A 26,529-nucleotide genomic window follows, 5' to 3' on the forward strand; every position below is an offset into this window, starting at 1 on the left:
TAGATAGGAGGAGCGTGTACCTCAGTATATAAGGCCTCTAAGCCTGTCCATTTTGATCTGTGCCTGTTCCTCCTCCAGATTTGCAGACTGTCGACCACTACCCACATCACTGAGGCCCATTGGATCCCAGAAGTGCCACTGCTGCAACTGTGCCATCATCTCATCCATCCAACACAGAACGAGACTGAGCCTTGAGACAGAAGCTGGTCTGACCACATTTGCCTGCACTGTTTCTTCTCTGTGCCTTTCTCGGGACAAGAGGGACTCAGGATGCCAGAACCTACAAAGAAAGGTCAGACTGCTGTGTGCATGCCATCTTTATACCTGTTATATACCTGTACATGTGCCAACTTAAATCACGATAAATGGCACACTACATATTCAGTAATAATCAGTAATATATCACTATCAAATATCTACTATGTAAGTATCTTCAGGGATGGTTTAGGGCTTGGTTCCTGGGTGACTTTGACTGTGGTGTTGTATTACTGATGCCTGCATGTAGGACAAAAGAAGATTTGAGTTTGTGCAAAGATACTATATAGTTACTGAGAGCGGGATTTATATGCTGGTCAAGCCAAGGATAGACAATGGTAAGGCCAAGGGGAGGAATGTTGATAGCAGTGGCTTGGCAGTTATGCTGTTGGACCAGATCATTCACACTGGATGAACTGGCCTAAGGATAAACTATAAAAGGGATGATAATAAAGGTCATATGACTGCTCTTTCGTCCTCTCATCGTCAGCCAAAAACATTGAGGGCAGTTGTTATAGCGCAAGTTCAAGACCACCATTACCCTCACCTAAAACACCTCTATCATTACGCCACACCCCATCAGAAAGCCTGTAAGTTATAGCATTACTCTCACTCTCTTGTTTGCTTTGCTCCTAAAATCAATCAATGTGGGCTTATGTGAAGTGGATACATACATCGCTGTTTTAATAGATCTTATTGAGTTATTGACCTGTTTCACAATCACCATTAAATTGATTAGATTTGTTTTGTAGTTTATAGACATCCTGGAAGAAAAAAAAAAAGTTTAGACATTGACATTTGGGGTGCCAGATCAAACAGTGTGGACATCAGCTGGGATTTTCTGATGTGCACAAGCTCAACATTTGCGTCCTGGGTCTTCATTGCCATAAACATCTGATCCTCAGAGACAAAGCAGTGGGGATAAAGATGCAGCGGATGCCAGTCTGGTAAAACACGGTCCATAAATAACTGATAGCGCAGAGTAGCCAATAAATGTGAGAAGAAGTATATTGTTCTTTAAATGAATCTGAACAGCTGAAGAGCAGGAGGCCTCTGTTGTTTTAGTCTCCCCAGCCTCCGGCCTTTAAAAGGCCCATTCAGAGATGACAGAGGGCCTAAGTTGCTCAGGGCTCTTGGGATAGGATTCTTGTCCCTTGAATAGTTCAGAATGAGTGCACTTCTAATCCTCTCCCCTTGTTTCCTGCCATCTCCAATCCCCTCCTCCTCATTTTCTGCGCACACTCACTGGATCACTGAGAGGTCATCCATGCGCCAGTCAAAAGCCTGACCTTGGTCCTCTGTATCTTTTGAGCCTTTGTCCTAAGTGCAGTGTCTTCACCTGAAATTTACTGTCATACCACTCGTCATATTCATTCATTTTCATTCATTCATTCAATCTTTATTAAGGACACAAGTGAGAACACATGATCCATTCTCTGCCATAACATGGATTCACCTCATAAATCAAACACTTAGAAGAATACACTCCACAATTGTTGACAGGGTATTGTCACCATGATCTCATACGTCTCGACCACCTAGGATATCAAAGTATCAAATAGAAAGAGGTAAGGGAAAATAATACCAAATGAGCTATTAATATACTTAATCCTTTAAAACAATAGAAATCTATAAAAGGGAAAATGATGCTGCCAGCAGTTTGGCTCATGTCATAGCCAGAATGAGCCCCTCTGTCTGCACGCCAGTGGGTCCAACAGCTGAAAATCCCTGTTGCCTGTCAGCTGCACTGGGAGAGGTAAAACAAAACCTTTCCCCACTCTCATTATCCAAATGATGATGAGACCGTGAAGGAGCAAGTCTCATTCAGGGTTACATGATGTGACCTGGCAGGACTGTGGCCCTCCAGCCAGCTACATTGTTTTTAAGTGATGTGGGGGTGTCTAAATTGGACTTGGAATCATAACACAATGGTAGCATTGTGAAGCTTGTGAGTGGCAGGAGAAACTGCAGGTGGCTTCATGGCAGACACTTGAGAATTGTAGGATTAATAGGTGTTATCAAAGCGAATAAGCTTCAGTTTTTTAAGGATGTTTGACCTGTGGGCTTTATTGGATAGGACAGCACAGGGTAAGAGAGGGTTAAGAGCAGGGAGAGACATTCAGCAAATTGTCGGAGCTTGCAGAAGCTTTAACCTCTACATCAGCTGGGTCAAATTCCCAGTGCTTCTTGATTTTCCTTGCTTGCAAGCTGAAGTCCCTCAGTTTATAAACACACAAGAATCCATCTTGAACCTTCACCGTTTTTAACCAAACCAAAAGTGGTTTGGGCAAAAATTAGATGAAATTGAATCAATCAGCAAAGGCTGCTCCAAAAGTGCGTCCTCTCCATGAACGATTCAAGCCGGAGCAATTCCAGATGGATATCAGTGAAACATTGCATTGATTAAAGTGAATTTAAATGGTGGAGTTATACAGTAGTTTGTTTCATACTTAAAATGAAATTGTGGCCTATGTGAAATGCATTCTACTGATACTATTGAAACCATGTTTTATTTTTTTCCAGATGAGATGCAGAATGGGCAACCTGAAGGTGAGTGGGCCGTGCAGTTGCACACTCTTTAATCATAGTTTCAAAGAAGGCAGCATCACTAAGGCATACAGCCTTAGGCCATGTTAAATTGGTGCAAATGTGTCAACCCAGTTGTGTAAATGTGAAGGCAATAGTCAGCAGCTTGGATGTGCTGCTGTGCTCCATAGAGGAGCCACAACAACCAAGCTGTCAGCATCTATGACATTCCCATGTCCAGTGGCTGATCCCTGAGTGTTGATACAGCTGGCACGCTCATGTACCCGGTGGGAAAGGTGCTGGCATGCCTTTGGACTTCTACGGCGCTAGGCTTTGACCTTGGAGTTGCAGCATCTTGAGAGTGCAGCATTTGCCAGCACTGTTGAGGTTTCGGGACTTTTGTGGAAAATTGCAAGAAAAAACAAAGCATCATGTGGTTATTCCATGGGATAAAACAAATCCTTCATTATGAGACTTTGATCAACACTCCTGTACCGAAAACTAACTCGGTCCTTATATTTGCGTCCAATGAAGTTTGAGTGTCTGTATTGCTTGAATGCATGAAACACTTGTGAATGTTGTGGAAGGATTTATGTTCATTCAGTATTTAGCTACAGATTTGAATGAATACAACCGCAACCATAACATTGCCAATATTAAAACAACTATTAAGTTATATTACAGTTTAGTGATCAGGCACATTATAGTTGGTGCCATGCTTTCTAGATTATTTGAAACAGATGAATGTAGCGTATGAATTTGAGACTGTGTTAGTTTATACCAGTGGTTCTCAACCTTTTGGAGCCGCGACCCCCAATATAACAGTTAAAGGGGTTTGTGACCCCCTGCTCGGGTCACACCGTGAGGAATCGGATCATTAGCCTACATAATTCTTAAAAAACAAAGAAAGAAACAAATGGCTAGAATAAAATAACGAACATATAATGGCACTCTAGTAAAATAGCACTCACAAGCGACAATAAAATATAATATTATATGCTAAAAGAAGTATGTATATTTTATCTACATGATATGGTGACCCCCCAAATTTGTCTCGCGACCCCCAGGTTGAGAACCACTGGTTTATACAGTAGTTATTGAGCCACTGGTCCATCCACAATTATACTGTATATTTGTCACACATTCAGAAATGGTTACCCCTGAAACTGTTGCCCCTGAAAGTGTTCCCTCCGAAAGTAATGGTGCCCTGCCTTTACCTGAGATTTGCTTGGAGGTTTCCCCACCCCCAGGTGCGTAAACACTGCCACTGCCACCATTTTATGAATGTGCGTCCTATGCACACACTCACATCACGAGTGGGTTTTTTTGGTTGTGGTCACAATTGTTTCTTAATCCACTCTGTAGCCTGGAGTTGCACTTTACCTGTGGATTATATGTTCAAGTATAAAGGCATCATTGAGTACGATTGAAGTGGGCCTTTGAGATTGTGACCTTTCAAGAAGCACAACTGTCTTGAAGCGTGATGCTGTCACTAACTCATGCTGTGGCTGAATGTGCATGACACTTGAGTCATCACAAAAAATATGGCAGTTTGAGATGGAAAGATTTTACTGATTTGTATAATGTAAATTATGATCATGAAAAAAAAACATAACAAGGCACAAATCGGTAAAATGTTTTCCTTCAAAAACAGTTATTGTATATTTAATGCTCAGACAGCTGTCACTGAAAACAGCAGTGTATTATTATTATTATTATTATTATTATTATTACTGAACAAAACTGTCAAATATATCCTTTGCTGTCTGGACATTGAACATACTCGTCCAAAGCAAGCATTATATTGCCATGCTGCAGTATCTTTGCTCGATGCTTGCTGCTCTAGCCTGGCGCTTTGTCTGCTGTACAGACCCCATAACAGAGGCCATAACTGAAGCGGTAACAGAGGGAAAAGAGCCAGTAGAGACTGATGTGAGGAAACCAGAATCCGCAGAGACTGAGCCTTTAGCTGTAGCTAAGGAGCCGAGCCCCACAGAGAATGGCTCTGTCCAGCTTCAGTGTGGTGCGATGGAGATGAAAGAGGCAGAGGCTGATAGCTCTGCAGTAAAGGAGGAGAGTCCTAGCTCTCCCCCACCGCCTGGTAAGTCAGTCTCTCCTGAATGCGCACCTTTAACCCTGCAGTTCTATAATACTAATACCTTAGACATCTTAACACATGCTTGCTTTGCACCTTACCTGTATCCTGTACACCTTGTCTATTTTCACTAAGCTACTAATACGACTCACTCTCTGTTGGGTCTTGGGTTTCAAACATACATAAATATATATATCATTAATTCAATCAGTTGTTAAAAATCATATACACAACAATTAACAAACAACTATTATTAAAGTAAATTATACTCAAGGTTTGTGTTGGCTCATGTAAAGAGGTTTAATAGTGAAAATATTTCTCTTTGTTCAATAAACCGGTTAAAAATAGATATAGGACAAACAATATAAACAGTACTGGTCCTTGTATGAAATACTGGAACTGATTTGCCCTTTTCATAGTAAACAAGGATCAATCAAGCCACACTTTGATCTTGGATTTAGTGTTTACTTGTAATATTTCTGTCTGAGAACGGCATGTTTCCATGGAAGATTGTGTCTCGCTCGCATGTGTGATGGTCCTTACTGTTCCTGTGTCTTTTGGCCTGCCACATGGACGTATTAGAGCGTCTATTTGTCAATCAAACCTTTATTGCAGGTGATGAGGTTCCTGCAGCCCCTAGCCCTTCCCCAACACCCCCAACAGGTTGGTACCAATAAATCAAATGAAAAATCATAACGCTCCTGATACGTTATTGTGATTTTTCAAGCTATTGGGGGTTCACCCCCACTTGAGTTTGCTATTACTGCATTTTTCTGTGAATGCAATAGACTACATTTCCAATGGAATTCCCTTTGGTATGTAACTGGTCTGATGTATGTCTCTGGCATACATCTGGAGCTTGTGTGATACGTCCACAGTTCTCTTTTTGCAGATATGGAAATCATTTCACTCTTTTCTATGAGCACAAAATACATACATTTATTTTGTGAATACTCATATGCATGTTTTTGCTCTTGCAACTTAGATAATCTTTTTTGTTCCAGATTTTTTTAAAGAAGTTTATAAAAACACAAATATTGAGGGATGGATGAATGATCTCATTGAAGGTCTCACTTTTTTTTTTTTTGAAGAAAACTGAGTCAAACCTGCTGCTTGAAGAATTAACATGCCTCCTCTTTTGCTCAAGCCTTGGTGTTTTTAGTAATTTTAGTAAAAATCTAAAGATCTATTTGAAATAGTTTGCCCATATTTATCTATTCATCTATTCTCTTTAATTATTAATTTATTTGAAGGAAAGTCCCTTGAGATTTGGCATATTCTTGGCTGAGACTCAAACATGTTGCTGCTCTAAAGGACTTTTAGGATAATCCCGATTAACATCAATGATGATTCTGCTTTCTTCACAGAAGATGCCAGTTCAGTCAAGAAACTGTCCGTTGATCTGCCTAGTAAGAGCCCTCTGTTAAATCCTGGCACTGTTTCAGTACTTATCAATACACTGAACCACGCCTGAACAAACAAAATGTGTGTCTATCTTAAGATTTAGATGGTTCGGATTTAATTTTCTAACACGTTAACATGCATCTGTGGAGAATTCTCAACTTTCTAGAATCCTAAAAACCTAAACATAGTCCCGAAGAAGTTTTAAAAGTAATCATTAGGTATAACCAAAATAAAAATTTAAAGAATTAATAGTAATAACAGAAATGTAAATCATGGTAAGGCATAACTGCTTGAAGGTTTAACCCCACGAGTGTTTGTTTGCTTCAGTGGACTTTACAGTAATATTTTTTACAATATGCTGTAAATTTCTCTTTTTGTTTAGATGATAGTGTTCCTGTGCCAGCAATGGGGAGAAAGGACTCAGGTAATGAAGTAGTGGTCGAACAGTCTGTTTCAGGAGTTACAACACAAACATCTATGTGTCTTTTGGGAAATCTGAAATTATCTTTCTGTGGATTTAACTTCCAAATGAACGGTGTGGTATTGAAGAGGATGAAGAATTATGAATTTTATTTTGAAGGTTTCAAAAATTATTTTGGTTTTGCTGATTTTCATGTGGCTTTAAACGCGGCAGCAAGGTGCTTCTGTCCGATGTATGAATGTGTGAAGCGAGATACTGTCATATTGTTTGTTGATTTTCTTTGGTGACACACAGAAAAAGGTCAAAGGTGGGTTGACTGTTTTAAATGGCATTTTGTTCAATTACGAGTCAAAAATGTGCTTCTTTTTCTCTTTAACTGAGCAGTGTGGTCTTTGGGAGATGGCCCGGCTCCAGACGACCTAGAGAAGCCAATCGACCCGCCTCCTCGGTCCACCCTGCTCATTGAGAGTCCGCAGAGTGGCACTGTGCCTGTGGGTGAGTAGACCAGAAGGAATGGTTACAGAACATTTTAATGCTGATGACTTGGACAGGGACACTCTTCAATTCCTTGCAATTTTAACTTCAATATTTTTCCAAAGGTGGAGACATCACCTTTGTTGCAAAAGTGGAGGCCAAAGATCTTCTCCGTAAGCCAACTGTCAAGTGGTTCAAAGGGAAATGGATGGATCTCGCCAGCAAGACAGGAAAGCATTTACAGCTGAAAGAAACCTTTGAGAGGCTTACAAAGGTACATGACATCATATTTTTGACAGGGGGATTCCAGATTCAATTCATTGACCTCTTGACAGATCCACACATTTGAGATGCACATCATAAAAGCCAAAGAGAACTATGCTGGAAACTACAGGTGTGAAGTCACCTACAAGGACAAGTTTGACAGCTGCTCCTTTGACTTGGAGGTTAAAGGTCGGTAAAGTGCATCAAGTAACTCAGAGATGGACATCCTTCATCTATTCACACGCTGCTCTTTTGCAGAAACTGAGCAGAGCTCCCAAAACATTGACATCCGCTCAGCTTTTAAAAGGAGGTAACAAAATGTTTCATACAGTGAACAAATGATCATGACTTCAAATGATATTTAAAGTCATGATCCAATGTACAAAGGATTTGTTTTGAAAGGTAAAAATTGAAAGTTTATCCTTTCAGTCAACCATATAAAACAAATATTCAGTATTTCAATGAAAGGCCATCTCCTGCATTTTAGATCTCCCATCAAACAATGTGCAGTGAAAACAATGCAAAGCATCCCAGTTTGAATACATTAGCACAATGTTGATGCAAAGGAATATTGGCAGAAACATTGTGGAAATGTTACCGGGACGGCTCTGAGTCTTACACAAATAACCATTTGAGCCTAAACAGACAAATATAAATTTTGTGCAAGCCCCAACTGTGTTAGCCGTGCGAGCTAATGAACAGTTGGCATCAGAGCGATTGCTTTGTGCTGTTCTTTAGGCATTGTTTTGTATTGCCTGTACTTGCCTCTGATTACGTCTTCATTAATCTCTTCTTGTTAACAACAGCAGTGAAGGACAAGAAGATGCAGGGGAGCTTGACTTTAGTGGTCTTCTAAAACATAGGTGAGAATCACAGTCAGCGCTGAGTGGATTTTTATTTTTCAATATTCACTTTTTTGTTGTTTGTGTTTTTTGCAATTTTTGTCCTAAATCAAAGACATGTGCCGAGTATACTTTAATCCTACATTATTTGGATGTTTCGGGTATGATAAACAATCCAGCAGAGTAAAGACAATGCATTTCTGTACTTCCTTCTCATTCACTTTTGTAGTGGCCCTAAAGGTTTACCGTATAGGGTTTAACGGGCAGGTCTGATTGTGACCACAAATTAAAACAGGTTCACCACGGAAATTATCCATTTACTTTGGGCTTGTCTCTTCTTCTTCCCTGCATATTCAGACATCAAAGGTTAGTAGAGTGAAAACCATAAGTATTTAAACAATTAGACCTTACTGCGGTGAGTAATCCTGTAGAGTCCCCGGCATGACGTGTAGCTTTAGACATTTGCCGCGCAAGAGTGTTGGCCTCTCGTAGTCCGGTAACACTTCATTTGTAGGCAGCATTCCTACTTGCCTTCCCTCCACCAGGAATGACGCAAATGGGCACGTGTTATAAACGATGCACTTCATTTGATTATGAAGTGCCCTATGACAGAGTGCACCACGTTTGAATCATTACTGAGATGGTCGGGTCCAGACGAATGTTGCTGTAAAATAGTGTTACTGCTACTTTGTCGTTATTGTTTAATTTTTTGAAATGTAGAAAGCAAACCCCATTTGTTTTACAGCCTCTTGATAATCGCCTGAAACAAATGAAAAGTTAGACCCCAGTTAGCTCTGTGTTTTTCAGCCTTAAACCTTTTAGACATTTGGGAGAATGTCTAATTCAAAAGAGCTGAATGTTTTTAAACTAACCTTTCTGTGCATGTCCTGTCCACACTCTCACTTTGTAACTAGTGTGTTTTATTCATCATGTTTATAATTCCTCTAACACTATGAAAGCATCTCTGAAGTGATCACTCAAACCTACAACAAAGGGATGGGCCAGCTTCATGAATTTATCATTCTCATTTCAAGTACAGGTTGCAGGTTTTTTCCGTTCCTGCATGTTAGATGTAGTTACATACAGATCATTGTATAACAACATTTTAAACCACACCAAAGGAGAATATCTGTTGGACTGTGTGCCCCATGTCCATCATCGCACCACCACCCACGAATCTCTTTAACCTCTTAACCCCCGCCTTAACCGAGCGCATTTCCTCCAGTTCGGCATTACAGCCTATGGCCAGTGTAGCGCCTCATTTGAAAGCTAAGACCGACAAAATTGATGCAAACGGGTCTTTCTCCATGTGTTGTTGCCATGTCATCATCACTTTTTTTAATGTCTTTTTATCACTTTTTGTATAACTTTTTGGTACTCATTTGTGTCACTTTTTCATCACTTTTTCATCACTTTTTCATCACTTTTTTTTCACTTTTTTCACTTTTTTCCTTTTTTAATCACTTTTTTGTTGCTTTTTATCACTTTTTAGTTGCTTTCTATTACTTTTTCTTCACTTTTTTTGTCTCTTTTTCTTTACTTTTTCTTTACTTTTTTCTCTCTTTTTTCACTTTTTTGTCACTTTTTTGATCACTTTTTCTTCACTTTTTTGTCTCTTTTTCATCACATTTTTGTTGCTTTTTTGTTGCTTTTTTATCACTTTTCATCACTTGTTTATCACTTTTTTTTATTACTTTTTAGTTGCTTTTTATCACTTTTCCTTCACTTTTTTGTCTCTTTTTCTTCACTTTTTCATCACTTTTCTGCAACTTTTTTATCACTTTTTTGTCTCTTTTTGTTCACTTTTTTCACGTTTTTCACTTTTTTCTCTTTTTTCCTTTTTTAATCACTTTTTTGTTGCTTTCTTTTTAATCACTTTTTAGTTTTTTTTTTTATTACTTTTTCTTCACTTTTTTGTCTCTTTTTCATCACATTTTTGTTGCTTTTTTGTTGCTTTTTTATCACTTTTCATCACTTGTTTATCACTTTTTTTTAAATCACTTTTTAGTTGCTTTTTATCACTTTTCCTTCATTTTTTTGTCTCTTTTTCTTCACTTTTTCATCACTTTTCTGCCACTTTTTTGTCCAATTTTTGTCACTTTTTTTGTCTCTTTTTTGTTGCGTTTTCATCCTAATTTCCCTGATTTGTCGCTATTTCGACGCTTATTTCGAGACACTTTTAGATTTGGGTAAAGTCCACCTGGAGAAACTGTGCTCAGTTCCGGCGGAGGTTAAGAGGTTAATAAAGCTGACCCTTCATATCTCGTTTTATACAAAGCATGCTGCGTCAAGTCTCACATGACTATAAACTTTAGCAACTTCTTTCCCCACAGCTTCTATTCTAACCAGAACCACAGTGGGTCTATCTCATGCACTGATCATGGAGATATAATCACAATAATGTAAACCATAGACATCTTTCCATGCCCATCTCTTTGTGTGACATGTGCTAAGGAGCAAAAATGTGATGTTAATTTGTCATGTTCAAAGTTTGATCATAACATGTCGTTGAATAGTTCGACAGGACACGTTGCAAACACCGCTCTGTTACCCCTGACCTCACACTCTGACTTTATCTGGGGTCACCAGGGAGCCTAAGCAGCAAGATGACACCCCAGAGGTAGATGTGTGGGAGATCTTAAAAGGTGCCCGACCAGATGAGTATGAGAAGATCGCATTTATGTATGGCATCACGGATCTGAGAGGTCTGCTACGGAGGATGAAGAAGATACCCAAAGAGGAGAAGAAAAGTGAAGGTATGTTTTTTTTTTAAGTATTTGGTTGGTTAAAGGGGCTAGATGCAAGTTAGACATTTTATTCTCACTACTGCCACCTCAGGTCATACGTGTAACTGCACCTTCTATATTAAGCTCGTGCATGACGGCAATTCGGACCCGAAGTGACACCTTTTTGAGTGACAGTGCAGGATTTTAGAGGCAGTTGTGGTGAACAGGTCTGGGCTCATTCTACACCTTAGGACATTGTTGGAACATAAAGGGGGAGGAAAATACATAGGTTTACCATGTTTAAACTCCGTGTAGTCCCTTTAAGGGTGTCTCACTTCTATACAAACTTCTATGAAAGTGTCCTCAACTCAACCAACCCAGTGCAGTCAACAACATTTAAAGAAATATTAAAAAGAAAGAAATTCTACTCCGATGGGTGACGACTGAGAGACAAACATGTTTGTTTTTGTAGCATTTGCAAAGAAGTTGGAACCAGCATATCAGGTAGATAAAGGAGGGAAGATTCGCTTAGTTGTGGACTTGGCTGACCCCACAGTGGATCTGAAGTGGTACAAGAATGGACAAGAAATCAGACCAACTCCCAAGTATGAGATTTGATTTGTATTTTGTGTATTTATCACTTCCTCAACAAAACTCAAATGAATGAATATTGTCATTACAATTTCATTCATTTAAGGAGAAACAACACTGCTCTTCTACTGCACTTTAAATGTTTCATTTCGTCTGTAAAAGACAATGGTTCACGTATATACACAATGAAATATTTGATGATATTTCAAAATAGCATAAGCGCCATACTTATCAATTCACTTGTACTGTGAACCATTGGTATTTGGTAATGAATATGTCATTGGATGTTGTGTCATTAACTCTGTCCTATGTAGGAAAATGTGGCACCTCCTTTACAGGTCTTTAACCAGGCTTGGCTTTGTCACAGTGGGAGGATAAATTTAGTAACTTTCATGAGCGCTTTGAGCGTTATCTTGAATTTGCAGGTTTCTCTTGCACCAATAGCTACTGAACAGAGGCAATCATAACAAACTCTGCAGACCATAGTGCAACTGTAAAGAGAGGTTGGTAAGTTACTGAGTTTAAAAGTAGTCAAACCGTCAAACACTGAAGAATTTGAAACCACAAATTTGTAGAAAAGGCTATTCAGATTTGGTCAAAACTATCTCATTGTGAAGTTCAAAAGTATTTTCAAATCAGTGTCTACCACTGTAGTTCAAAGCCATGCAGTGTTAAAGCCATCTGGGTGGTTTCTGCTGTTTTCTGGTTCGGGCCCTCTTTCATTCAGGGCTCTGCTTCTGTTGTTGTAACTACATTCATACTGTACCTCCAGGCATGATGTGTCTGTGTTTTATCTGTTTATCATCATCATCATGGTGCTCCTTCCTGTCTGCCATAATTACTGCCTGGTCACTGTGATCCGGCACTTTCTGGCTCCCTGCTGACTTAAAGTCAAAGGAAGTAAGTCCATCCACTGTTCTGTTGCAAACAGAACCCATCATGTGATTTTTATGTATTTTAAATAGTTTATGTTCACGGCATTCTTGAATTTGATATGATAATTCTGGATGGATGACAGGGACCTGCCTAAGCCACTGGCAATTAGCTGCTTCTAACAGAAATTACAAATACTTTTTTTTACACTACCTGCATTGTACAAAACTGAATTTTGTACAATGTAATCTGCTTTGTAACAATAATAACTTGTACCTTTGTAGTACATACACAATGGATTAAAATGTGTATTAGTACTTTGGAAGTACATAATGTAATAAGGTTAGGGTCATAGGGTCTTATGTCTTATTACATTATGTATCTCCAATCTACAAATACATATTATTCGATTGCGTTTGTTACAGCGCACATTACATCGTACTAAATTTAGCAGGTACAATGTATCAGGGGCAGTGTAAAATAAAGTGCTACCTATTACCATATTAAGGCTTAAATATTTATCAACAGACAACAATTGCGTCCTAATTCTTCTGTGCTGACGAGAAGACGTCAAGCACGCTTTTGTTTTAAGGGCTCAGTAATTACAGAGCTATTTACTGTTAACCAGGTCCTAGAATCTGCTCTTGGAGAGTTAAAAGACAAATCCCACCTCATTGTTAAACTATAGGCTCTATATAATACTAGGATGTTACTTGAACACAAACTATTTAACTGGCACATATCAATCGCGTATAATCACTTCAATATCACTGACCTAATAACTTCTTTTGTGTATGTGTATATATATAGTGTTCGTATATACAGCATATATACATACATTCATTGATTGATTGATTTTAGGTATATCTTTGAGCATAAAGGAACGCAGAGGATTATGGTGATTAACAACTGCACGTTGAACGACGATGCCGCCTACTCGGTGTCTGCTGGAGATGATAAGTGCACGACAGAGCTCTTTGTGAAAGGTATTCATTTAATTCCATCCACTTTTTGTTGTAGTCTATACATGGCCCATTCTATAAAATGTATGCCCAGTGTTTTTGATTATTTTATATCATTCTTTAATGAAGTGAGAAAGATTATCTAATGGGAACTGAACAGAAATTCTTGTCTTTGTGGCAGAAGAAAAGTGTGGGCCGTCTGCAAGGCTGTGATATTTTGTCTTCAATCAATTTCCCTTGTGTCTAATTCAGAGCTGCCAGTTAAGATCACAAAAAGTCTTGATCCCGTGAAGACAACAGTCAATGAACGAATTGAGCTGGAGTGTGAAGTGTCCGAGGAAGGTGCTCAAGTCAAATGGTGAGATTCATTAACATTAAGGCTGCAGCTGTAGTTGGTGTTATTACATCTGGTCGCTCTTTGCTGTTGTAAAGATATTAAACTTATATAGTTACCTGTTAGTTTATTTGTTTTGAAAACTACAACACATGGGGCAACAGTGACACTTCACCCGCCTTACCTCCAGTGTCTGCGTACACTGGTGTGTGAAAGAGAGTGTGAATGGGTTGTGTGGTACCTTGCTGTAAAGCGCCTTGAGTGCCTAATGTAGGTAGAAACGCGCTATATGAGTTTAGACGACGTACATTGTCTGTGAAACATTTTTGGTTGTTGCTCTGAACATCTCAAATGCCTTTTACATTTATAGCAGCTTAAATGATTTGTCCAATTTTTTTTTCAGGATGAAGAATGGAGTTGAGGTCCCAACAGGAGTCCGCTCCCGATATCGAGTAAAGAGCGAAGGCAACAAACATTACCTGGTGATAGATGACGCATCCAGAGAGGACACTGGGACATACTCCATCATGGCCAGTGGGGGCACTTCTGAGTGTCATGTGCAGGTTGACTGTAAGTAGCATTTCAAGCAGTACGAAGTGACTTGTTTACCGTCATAAATCCTTTTTGTCGTCCCTCTGGGGTTAATACAAGTGTTAATGGGATGATTGGGTGTCTTTCATCTCCCCCTGGTGTCTCTGGCCAGAAAACCACAATCGCAACTTTCCCTGCTCCGGGTCAGAGCCCCCCATGCACATTAATAGAATCACGAAGAAGAAGCTAACAGGCTATCGGGCAAAGCTAACTGCGGGCTAGCGCCACTTAAACAGTATTTACAGCCAAGTTTGAGTGAAAAAAAAAATCTCCATTGTGTAATCGGATGTACAATATCCCTTTGTCTTTTCTGTCAGTGTGGTATTTACTTTCACGGACAATTAATGAGTAAATAAACACAACATGCTACGACACCTGCAGTAGGGCTTAAGGCCTCTAGGGTCATGAGTTACTTAATACTGCTTTAAAGAGGGGGTATTATGTTTTTTTCAATCACATATCACCAGTCTATAGCACACTACAATGATGACGCAACCTTCTGTTGGTCTGTAAATGCAGTAAATTAAAATAACTGCCTTGTATAAAATTGCTCTCTCAAAATGGCTGTAGCGAGTGTCTTGAAATAGGCCTCTGTCTCTTTAAGAACCTCTGACCCTTTCCGACACGCCCCCTCCACACCCTGTCTGTGGCATCAGTGGGGAGGGGGTTCTGCTGAGGAGCAGTGGTTGGTTACTCGGCTGGTGACAAAAGCTCGGAGGCGTCTCCAGGAGGTGGGGGCGTTCCTAGGAGCACTCCGTCAAACCTATCCCTAAAATGGCCGCCATCAAAGTTTTTACAGATTACTCAAAAATACGTGAATGGGCCAAGGCAACACTTCAGGCATGTTTTTAATGAGGGAATGACATAATAACATGATGTAACGCTTGAAAAGGTCGATTTCACATAATACCCCCCCTTTAATGGCTTCTGTTTGAGTCATTTGTAGTAACGAACTGTTTTCTCAATTTTAATAGTGAAACCCCTTAAGATCTACCAGGACCTGCAAGATATGACCGTAAGGCTGGGACAGCCTATTAAATTGCATTGTGAGATTTACCCAGGCAATGTTCCTGGACGTTGGTACAGAAATGGACAATTGATCCAGCCAAATGATCGCATCAACATAATTCATCGGAACAAGTAAATATTACAGACACATTTCTCATGAGATCTGTTTTTAAATGTTTTCTTTCCTGTCCCAGAATCCACCGACTGGAAATTGAAACATGCTCCCTGCATGATGCAGGAGATTACACCTTTGTGCCTGAGGGATATTCTCAAAGCCTCTCTGCCAAAGTTCACATCATTGGTGCACACATTTGTGTTGCTGGTAATAGACAGATCTGCACTGAAAAAAGTAATAACTGTTGTTTTTCCTCCAGATCCACCAAAAGTTCATTTGGACAGCTTGAACGTTCCAGACAACACTGTGGTAATTGTAGCTGGAAACAAACTCCGACTGGAGGTTCCCATCAGCGGTGAACCGGCACCCAGGGTGGTGTGGATGAAGGGTGAAAGGGTGAGGCCCTGTCTTTTGTGTGAAAAAAATGTTTTTTTGTGTGTGCGATGAGCACAAAATCAAGGTTTTTCCTATCACAGGTTATTCTTGAGTCTGGTCATCGTGTCCGGGCAGAGACGTACGGAGACCAGACCAGTTTGACGATTGATGTGACAGAGCGTGAAGACACAGGAAACTACAAAATCGTTCTCCAGAATGAAGCTGGGGAGGCCACGGCCAGTGTCAAAATCAAAGTTGTTGGTAATGTAACTGTTTCTGCTTTTTATATTTCTAAGGAGTTCATTACGTCAGGCTGTATAACACGGTGATTATCGTCTTCAGACATACCTGATGCCCCAGATGCTCCTCTCGTCCCCGTCGTGGGTGGAGATTGGTGCTCGATGACATGGGAAGCTCCTAAATATGATGGCGGTTCCCCAATCTTAGGTAATCCCACACCGGTGCTGTTAGCTGTTGTTACATTATGGGTAAAATAAAAGAGAATTAACATTATTCCATTTAAAGGCTACTTCATTGAACGGAAAAAGAAACAGAGCTCAAGATGGATGAGGCTAAATTTTGACCTGATCAAGGAAACGTCTTTTGAACCAAAGAAGATGATTGAGGGCGTTCCTTATGAAGTGAGGGTTTTTGCTGTTAACGCCATAGGGATATCCAAACCCAGTGATCCATCAAAAGCCTTCATTCCTCTTGGTAAGCAAAGGACTTAAATAGTAGCAGTCTTGACATTCGTATTTGAAACTATCAGTTAATAATGCTCTCTGAGAAAACCTTATATGCACTGCAGCGGACAGCCTTTCTACTGTTGTTTTACAAGAATGTGCAGATTATCATTGTTCTGATGGTCGGCTGCCTGGGTGATCTGCCCTTGGAGCCCCAGTGACACAGCTGTTCGTCCACATACCACGCCATCCCAGGCATTCTGACTGTGACCTCTACTGGGCAGGCTGGAGCTTTGGGGGATATTAAATATGTCTTTATAATGGCTGCCAAATCATCTGTGGATTAGAGGTTTAGAAGAACAGGTCTGCCAGAGGCTCCAATAGGAGTTAAATATGATTCAGAACATTGCCATAGACAATTGCTTGGACTAATGGGATCTGATGCAGTGACATACCAGTCAGACAGACTCACGCTTTTTTCACGTGTCCATGACGTGACGAAAACACGTGAAGTGGGTGTTGGTTGTCGTTTTCGTGTTCTTGGGCAAGACACTTTACCCATCTTGCCTTTATGTGAATCTAGTGCCTGAATGAGTGGAGTGGACCTTGGCACAGTTTGGTATAGCCACGTGTCCAGCAGTGAGCCAAGGGCAGATTATTAATATTATTATAGATTAGATGTAATATTAGATTAGATTGGACTCTTTTCTCTTCTTACAGCCGTGACCAGTGAACCCACCATGCTGGTTGTAGATGATGTTACAGATAACTCTGTCACTTTGAAATGGCGTCCACCTGAAACCATTGGAGCAGCTGGTCTGGATGGATATGTGGTGGAATACTGCATAGAAGGAAGTAAGATTCACAATAGTTATAATAATGTACAGGGTGTTTTAGCCCATTATAAATAATCAGATTCTATTTATACAGTTGTGCTCAAATGTTTACACACCCTGGCAGAATTTTAGAGTTTTTGACCATTTTTCTAAGAATATGAAAGATAACACAAACCTTTTTTTGTCACTCATAGTTAGTGGTTGTGTGAAGCCATTTATGGTGAAAAAACTTTGCTAGTTTGCTATTTTTATATCATAATGAATAAAGAAAGTACCAAAATGACCCTGATCAAAAGTTTACATACCCCATGTTTTTAATTCTGTATGTATTCTGTATGTATTTCCCCCTTTTACATCAATGACAGCTTTGGAGTCTTTTGTGGAAGTTGTGGAGAAGGTTCTGTATATAATCTAATGGTAAAGCGGACCATTCCTCCTGGCAAAAAGCCTCCAGTTCCAATAAGCACTTTTGATCTTAGGCCTTTCATCATTGGCCTTGTTGACAACACAAGTGCACCATATGTCCTGTGAAATATGGAGCTGGTTCGCTGACGCCACTGGCTCCAGCAGAATAAAGTGAAGGCCCCGTTAGTGCCACCTCAGTCTCCTGACCTCAATATCACTGAACCACTGTGAGATATCAAACGTGCAGCTCATGCAAGACAGCCCACGAACTTATAGGAACTGGAGGCTTTTTGCCAAGAAGAATGGGCGCTTTTCCATCAGAAAAAATAAAGAACCTCATCCACCACAACCACAAAAGACTCCAAGCTGTCATTGATGTTAAAGGGGGCAATGTTATCTTTCATACTCTTTGAAAAATAGTGCCAGGGCATGCAAACTTTTGAGCACAACTGTACTTGAGCTTTGTCTCCAATGTGCAGTTTGAAGATACGTTTTCTGTATTATTCCCTCTTTAGCTGATGATTGGACTGCAGCTAACACAGAGTTGACAGAGAAGACCAAGTACACCATCACAGGGTTAAAACCAGAGTCTAAAATCTTAGTTCGTGTGAAAGCCATTAATAAAGCTGGGTCTAGTACTCCACGAACAATTCAACACTCTATCCTCGTCAAGGAGGTGATTGGTAAGTTTTGTAGCTTAGTGATCATGAACATAATGTTAATACAATCACATATAAATATAAATCAAGCGTGATATTGTTTCAGAACCACCAAAGATCCGTGTGCCACGTCATCTGAAGCAGACATACACCCGCAGAGTTGGAGAGGCAGTGAACCTTGTTGTGCCATTCATGGTAATGTGACTTAAGTTAACAAGGGCTGGGTACTGCTACATTTGTTTCGATATCAGTACTTTAACGATACTTGTTTTTTTAGATACTGATACCTGAACAATACTTTTTCCGATCCCTATACTCAAATATTTGTCATCTTGAACTAGAAAACAAAACGTGTGAAAGATCTGCAGATTTACAATATCGGGCTTATCTCCAACATTAAGAAATGTGAGAAAAATGGGGAATAATTTGGGCCGAAAATGGATGAAAATTCAGATAAATTGTGGCAAAAAGAATGAAAAATTGAAAATGAAGAATAAATTGAGTAAAAAATAGGGAAACATTGGAGAAAATGGGGGGGAAACAGGGAAAATATTAGTATTAAAAAATGAGCAAAAATCACGTGGAAAAATTAGGAAAATGAGAAGAAATTGGGGCAAAAACACAAATGTGTACAAAAAAATGGGGAAAACATTGGGCAATTTTTTTTTTTTATGGGAATAAATAGGGGAGAAATGGGGGAAAATTGGAAAATAATAGTTTATTTGAGTGAAAGTCACTTCCTTTAGTTCCTGGACCAACAGCATTTTTTCGATACCAGACTAGTATCGTTTAATGGTACCCAGCCCTAAAGTTGACTGATGCCAACAGAAATTCAGCTAAAATTACGTTGACATATCTGCTTTGCTATTTAGGGAAAACCCAGGCCAAAGGTCACCTGGCTTAAAGAAGGCAAACCCATTGAGCAATCCCACGTTAGCATTCGCAACACTGACTGTGATAGCATCATCTTCATTCGTAAAGCCGAGCGCAGTCACTCTGGGAAGTATGATTTGACCGTACAGGTTGAAAATCACGTGGACACAGCTATCATTGATATCCAAATAGTAGGTGAGGAAATGTATTTAACATCATCAAAACAAGGCACAAACTGCATTAAGCTCATATACAAAGCTTGTTGGCTCACTTGCTGTTCACTGTTCATCTCCAGATTTACCTGAACCTCCTCAGTCAGTTACAATTGAAGATGTTTGGGGAGGAAATGTAGCTTTGGTCTGGACACCACCGAAAGACAATGGGAATGCACCAATAACTGGCTACACCATTCAGAAGGCAGACACAAAAACTATGGTAAAATGAAAGCCTTTTGAAAAAAATACAGTATTTTCTTGACTATAAGTCACACTTTTTTCATAGTTTGGCTGGGGGGGCGACTTATACTCAGGTGCGACTTATATCCCAAAATATATAATTTCACATGTTTGTTTCACGCTGATTGCCACTAGAGGGCGCTCTAGGCTTGTGTACCAGTATCTGCTACTGAAGATTTAAAAAACGTTAATCGAGCAGCAGAAAGAAAGTTTGGAGTGAGTGAGAAAGTTGTCAGGGACTGGCAAAAAGTGGAGGTTACTCTTACTGCTTGTACTGCTAGTTACACCTCCACACCCAGGGAGTAGCCACGGCTGGTGCGACTTATATATGTTTTTTCTTCTTCATTATGATTTTTTCTTATACTCTGGAATGACTTATAGTCCGGAAAATACCTGTTTGTTGGCTCAAATAGTCTGACGGTTTTCATACGTGTCCCGTAGGAGTGGTACACATGCATTGAGCACTATCACCGCACCTGCATTACTATCACTGAGCTTGTCGTGGGCAATGAGTATTACTTCAGGATCTTCTCTGAGAACATGTGTGGACTGAGCGAAACTGCCACTCAGACCAAGAAGAGTGCCCTTATAGTCAAAGAAGGTATGTTGAACTAACTAGATCATATGAGACCAGCTCTTGTTATGAAGACCGATTTCATCACATCTTTGCTGCGTATTACTGCCTCCTTTTAAATCTCGATGTGACACTAATATGAAGTCTAAATTGTTCGTTTGGGACAATTTTGTTACTTGATAGTGTACTTTGTCTTTTGATAAGGAAAATGCTTCCATGAAAACCACATGCAAGAAAATGTGTGTGGCATTTTTCTGTATTATTATGTTTTAAATATTTTCCAGCTCGTTTGAAGGTACTGTCAGTGATGGTTTCCACCCTACAGTGAGTGCCAAGCAATGACTGACAGGCCCTTAAACAATGGTGTTGCAATCTCAGCTGTTGATGAATGAACAAAAATCATTGTCTTTCCCTCATCACATAGGGAATTCCCCACATGATACAGCTCAGCGCCAGTATCATGCAAAACCCCACTCCTTTACCCTTCCCCCCACAGGCATGCAGCTAAACATGCCCGAGTACAGTGACCGTGACTTCAAGGAGGCGCCCAAGTTTACCCAGCCGCTGATCAACACTTTCGCTGTCGCTGGATACAATGCGACTCTGAACTGTAGTGTTCGTGCCAACCCAAGGGTAGGTGGTGTGCTGTGTAGACCATCTAATATACACAGGTAATAATATAATGTCATTTTTTATATTTTATATGATAATTGTAAATATTAGGAATAGGCCACCATTTTAAAATACTGAGATATGTTCTTACCTTAGCTTAGACGAGTTGATGCGTAACTGTCTGGTCTTTACGCGTGCTGTCAGTCACGTAAGCAGAGCACGGCGTTAGCATTTAGCCTCTCCTCATCTATGGGGCCAAACGGAGGTGAAGTTAGAAGCAACCAAGCTCTCCCACGTTTCCCCTATTTAAATATTGTTACATGAACCTTTACACAATCCAAGTATAGTTACTCAAAATTAAGCGTCAGTCAATTTTCTAAGCGGATAAAAAGGGGAACTATATTGCAAGGTGTAATAACACCAGGAGCACTTCGATCCGCTTTTATCCATCCATCCATCCATCCATTTTCTTCCGCTTTATCCGGGGCCGGGTCGCGGGGGCAGCAGTCTCAGCAGAGATGCCCAAACTTCCCGATCCACACACACCTCCTCCAGCTGTTCTGGGGGGACCCCGAGGCGACACCAGGCCAGCTCGGAGACATAGTCCCACCACCGTGTCCTGGGCCTTCCACGAGGCCTTGTCCCACTAGGACATGCCTGGAACACCTCCCGCGGGAGGCGACCAGGAGGCATCCGAAACAGATGCCCTAGCCACCTCAGCTGGCTCCTTTCGACGTGAAGGAGCAGCGACTCTACTCCGAGCTCCTCCCGGGTAACTGAGCTCCTCACCCGATCTCGGAGGGTGCGCCCAGCCACCCTGCGAAGGAAACTCATTTCGGCCGCTTGTATTCGCGATCTCGTCCTTACCCAAATCTCATGACCATAGGTGAGAGTGGGAACGTAGATCGATCGGTAAATCGAGAGCTTTGCCCCGACTCAGCTCCCTCTTCACCACGACAGACCGATACAGCGACCGCATCACTGCTAACGCTGCACCGATCCGTCTGTCGATCTCACGCTCCATCCGTCCCTCACTCGTGAACAAGACCCCGAGATACTTGAACACCTCCACTTGAGGTAAGGACTCCCCACCGATCTGAAGAGGGGAAACCACCTTTTTCTGGTGGAGAACCATGGCCTCAGATTTGGAGGTGCTGATCCTCATCCCGGCCGCTACACACTCGGCCACTTTTATCCGCTTAGAAAATCGACATGTTTTAATTCTCATGTAACCGTATTTAAATAGGGGAAAACGTAGGGGAGAAGAGAGGAGGAGAGGCTAAACTAAGGGCACGCATAAAGACCAGACAGCTATGCATCAACTCGTCTAAGGTAAAGTAAGAACATATCTCAGTATTTAAAAAACGGTGGCCTATTCCTTTAAACACCTTATGTTGAGATTTGATTGGGTGTTGAGATATGATTTATGTTGAGATATGAATGGGTGAGTGGATCCCTGCTGTAAAGCGCTTTGAGTGCCTAATGTAGGTGGAAAAGCGCTATATAAGTTGAGACCATTTACCATTTACCATTTTATGGATGTAATCAGTAAGATAAATGGTGCCAGTTGAATTGATTCATTTACATTTTAAAACAGACCGCAATTTCATATTACTGATCCTACACTTCATCTGTAATTTGTAGCCCAAAGTGATCTGGATGAAGAATAAAATAGCCATCCTAGATGACCCTCGCTATCGAATGTTCAGTAACCAAGGAGTCTGCACCCTGGAGATCAGAAAGCCCAGTCCTTATGATGGCGGCATGTACACCTGCAAGGCCATCAATGACCTTGGGGAGGCCCAGGTCGACTGCAAACTGGAAGTCAAAGGTCAGTGCAAACCAGGAAGCAATCGCTAGCATTGACTTCTTTATCACCTATTCTTGAGTTTGATTTCCCAAATCCCTATTTCTGGTTTTGGTTGAATTCAATGGATTTGTAATTTTTGCCTTGACCTAGCACTAGTACATGGGAGCAGTATGTTCAAAACACGCTCTCCTTTTCCGACTGGAAAATCAGCAGTAGTTTCAAAACCAAGCAACAATGTAAAATATTATAAAAATAAATTTGGTTAAAGTGTATTTGCACAAACAAAACTAATTCTTGATTTGAACAAGCTTAATTCTAACTGGAGAGCAATTGAACAACATTCATGAAATACTGAAGTAAAAATATATAGTTATATATATAGTTGGCAACAAATCATTGCCTCACAACTTCAATTTGGGAAGCCAGGCCATGATAGGTCATGCAGTAAATCAATGGCGAGGACATGTGAGCCGTGCTTACGTAAGTATTTAGCACAATTTTACCAATGTAAAATCAGTAATTCCTTCATTTGTGTGAAGTGAACATCTGGAGGACCTTTACTGCAGGTTTATCCCTGTGTTTTTCAGTCCATTCAGTCATCTTCTCCATCATGACCACACACCACATACTGAATATTATAATACTAGTCACACCTCCATAGGCATAACATTAAGACCTGTGTTTCTGTGTCAACTATGAACTGCAATGACTTCATTTCAAGTGACTGTAGTGTCTGAGCACAGTAACTCCTCATTTAGAGAGTTCCGTAACTCTGTGGGACTCCCTGGTGCACACATAACCTCATATAAACATTTTGTTAACCCCTCTTCTCTTCTCTCTCCCCCAGTCCAAACTCAAGAATTGTGAATGTATGTTCTCATATAAGGTAAGCTTTCATATGGTCCCGGCATATGAAGCTTATGTCATTCATTATGCATCGTTCAGTCAGAATTTAACTTCACTCTCCCTGGTTGACTTAGTTTAGTGCAAATGGTCTTGAAAAGTAGAAGACAAGATATTTGTGTAATTATATACTAATACAATATTGTGCATGGGACATATTTAACACAGCTCCTCGCTACCCAACTCTAACACAGTCTTTGAAATCTAAACATCTATAGTAATACCAAAGACTACCTCTCAGGTATTTTGTGGCACCCCAAAGGTAAGTCTGTTCAACCTAACATTTTCTTACTGTATTTACAACAGCAGTCGCAACTACAAGATTTTACTTTGCTCGATAAAATATGGCAAGCTAACACCACACTCTCCCTTATTGCAAACTGATCTATCAGTAGTGAATGTTGAGAAATTATAGCTCCATTCAGAGCTTTTTGCACATAAGGGTGTAGTTTTAATCTTAATAGATTTAAAAACTTCCATGGCTTGGCATTGTGTCGAAGTAAAAGCAGCAATCTCTCATAATTTGCCATAGTTCTACAAACTGTGTCCCAATTCCATTTGTCTCTGTCCAAGAAGAATTTAGTAAACTTAAGTTTTGATTTATTAATTACATACAACAAGAACCCAAGAATACGCATACACTAGTAGTTTGTATGTTTGTCATAAATATGTAATAATAATTAGAAACATAATAATAACAATAAGTGATCATTTACAATGTTCGGAATTAGGACACGATTTGATTCAGCAATTGTGTGCATTTTAAGTCTTGATTTTGTTCCATTTAATGCATCTGGTTTGTCTCGTATTACAGTTTTTCTTCCTCTTACCCTTCTTTCCAAGGTGCCGATCTATGTAAAGTTTTATTGTAAACTCTCCATTGTTTTCAGGGGGATTTACCTTTTATGAGCTCATGCAGCGGGGAGTGCCCCTACACTTGATCGACAAGTACATGAACGAGGCGAAGATTGTTGAGCAAGAGAAGTAGATTCATTGTGCAATGAGACACTTTCACCCCACATTCTACCCGCCGGACAATCGTCCTTCACCTGAATATCCCAACATGCAGATGTCAATGAAGAACAAGGATGTTTCGGGTTTCTCCGAGCACAAGATTATTGGACATCAGCTGTGCGTGTAGGCTTAGTCTACAAGCTCGAATCAGCTAGAACAGTGATTCTCAATTGGTGGGTTGGGACTCAAAAGTGGATCATGTGACCATTCTCAACTGGGCGATAGCCTTTTCCATAAACAACTGTGGACAACATGTTCTGATAGTTTTGGACACTCAGACCTATTGATCAATGCCAAAAGCAACAAGACTTAGTGAGGAAATGCCTTCCGTTGCATCGGGTGAATTTTGGTAAAGTGGGATACATTTGAAAACTTAATTTACAGATCTTTTTTTTGTTAGATAAATATCAAAGAAATGCCAGTCTTTACATTTTTCTATAACATGTAAGATGTCTACTTTTCACCAGAGAAGGAACAACTTTTTTTTTTTTTCTTTCTTTCTTTTTAGGTGCTATTGCTGAAGAGAGACACCAGTATTGAGAAATCTCAGAGTAACAACTATAGTCATGGTTTGGTTAAAGAGGTTATGAATGTGACATCAAACTCAGGATTAGGGTAACCTCATAAAGAGGTTTGGTGAACTCGTGCACTTTACTTTACGTAAATGCACAGTCATAATGACTTTCTATTGGGCCAGAGAGGAAGCAGTAGCTCAGTTGATTAAGATGTTTGTCTCAGTGGTTCCGAACCTTTATCCTTGAAGCCCATTTGTGCATGTTGGAGTCAGGCCGAGCCCCCGGTCCAAAATCGTAGCTCCCACAAATGCATCAAAACAATAAGTATTTAAATACAATATTTTTTTTGTTACTATAATAATTTGCCCCAAAACACTATTAAATCTGGCCAATTACATACTGTCCCACTTAACCAACAGTGCACTCCTTGATACACTATTAATAAAGCAATAAATATATGATATGAATTAAATGTTTTGTAATTGTTCAACAATCCATTTATTTAAAAAAGTTTCAGCTGTAACATAGAAAATCATTCGTCACATTTCAAAATGCAAGGCCGTAACCAAAAAACCTCTTAGTCTAAACCCTGTACACCCCAGTGGCCAGTTCAGGATGTATTTATTATTTTAAATAATGAATAAATAATAGTACAACAGGCAAATTTAACTGTTCCACTTTACCAATATTTACCTTACAGTACTCTAACTTATTCTAAGTTGAAATACATATTGTTATTTAGGTGGCTGGTCTATACAGGTTAAAAGTGGATCCCAAAGCATCGCCAATTGAGAAACACTTAACTAGAAAATGCCTTCTCTTTTAAGAATGAAAGAGATAAAACAGATAAAATATAGTCACGGCTAACAAGCAGCTAATATTTCATTACCGTCTTTCTGACTGTACAAGATGTAGCCCAAAATGGCCAATAAAAGTCTTGGGGGAACACAGCTGCTTGTGTATGGCTCAAATTAATGCCAGAGGCAGTTATGACTGTGTCTTGGATTATATCAGGGATTCTGGGCAAAATATCCAATTTCTTTCTGCTGGGATACATTTAAGGTCTGAGAGCAGTGTGGGTGGAGTGATTGATTGCAGATTTAGTTTCACTTTGCAATTGCAGGAAAGTATTTGTTTGATGTGGGTATAGCTCTTGCTTTCATACCTGTGTGTACAAATCTCATAGCACACAAGCTACAGCACACCAAAACTGTTGTATGTGTTGTTACACTGTGATTCAGGGCCGTCGACTCTGGGTTGGGGTGTGGGAAGGATGGGGCGGTGGGGGTCAGCACCAGATATGTTGCCCCAGGTCCCAGTACTGGGGGGGCCCT

At 40.1% G+C, this 26,529-nt stretch overlaps 1 protein-coding gene across 1 annotated transcript; it reads left to right on the forward strand.

The window, feature by feature from the left end:
- Window positions 1-270: 270 nt before the first annotated feature.
- On the forward strand, window positions 271-24,654 carry mybpc1 (myosin binding protein C1; the record flags this gene model as incomplete). Its single annotated transcript, XM_079551440.1, has 32 exons — window positions 271-292; window positions 2,779-2,805; window positions 3,930-4,031; window positions 4,652-4,882; window positions 5,492-5,539; window positions 6,244-6,285; window positions 6,663-6,704; window positions 7,086-7,196; window positions 7,301-7,449; window positions 7,511-7,628; window positions 7,698-7,749; window positions 8,246-8,302; window positions 10,871-11,037; window positions 11,480-11,612; window positions 13,333-13,457; window positions 13,686-13,791; window positions 14,171-14,337; window positions 15,333-15,498; window positions 15,561-15,667; window positions 15,741-15,877; window positions 15,958-16,117; window positions 16,199-16,303; window positions 16,382-16,570; window positions 17,260-17,394; window positions 18,296-18,463; window positions 18,546-18,634; window positions 19,312-19,507; window positions 19,608-19,747; window positions 20,209-20,368; window positions 20,838-20,974; window positions 22,598-22,784; window positions 24,557-24,654. The coding sequence occupies 32 exons, from the start codon at window positions 271-273 to the stop codon at window positions 24,652-24,654; spliced, it is 3,873 nt and encodes a 1,290-aa protein (XP_079407566.1).
- Window positions 24,655-26,529: the final 1,875 nt, after the last annotated feature.

This window comes from Gobius niger, assembly GCF_951799975.1.
Source record: "Gobius niger genome assembly, chromosome: 2".
NCBI lineage: Eukaryota > Metazoa > Chordata > Actinopteri > Gobiiformes > Gobiidae > Gobius > Gobius niger.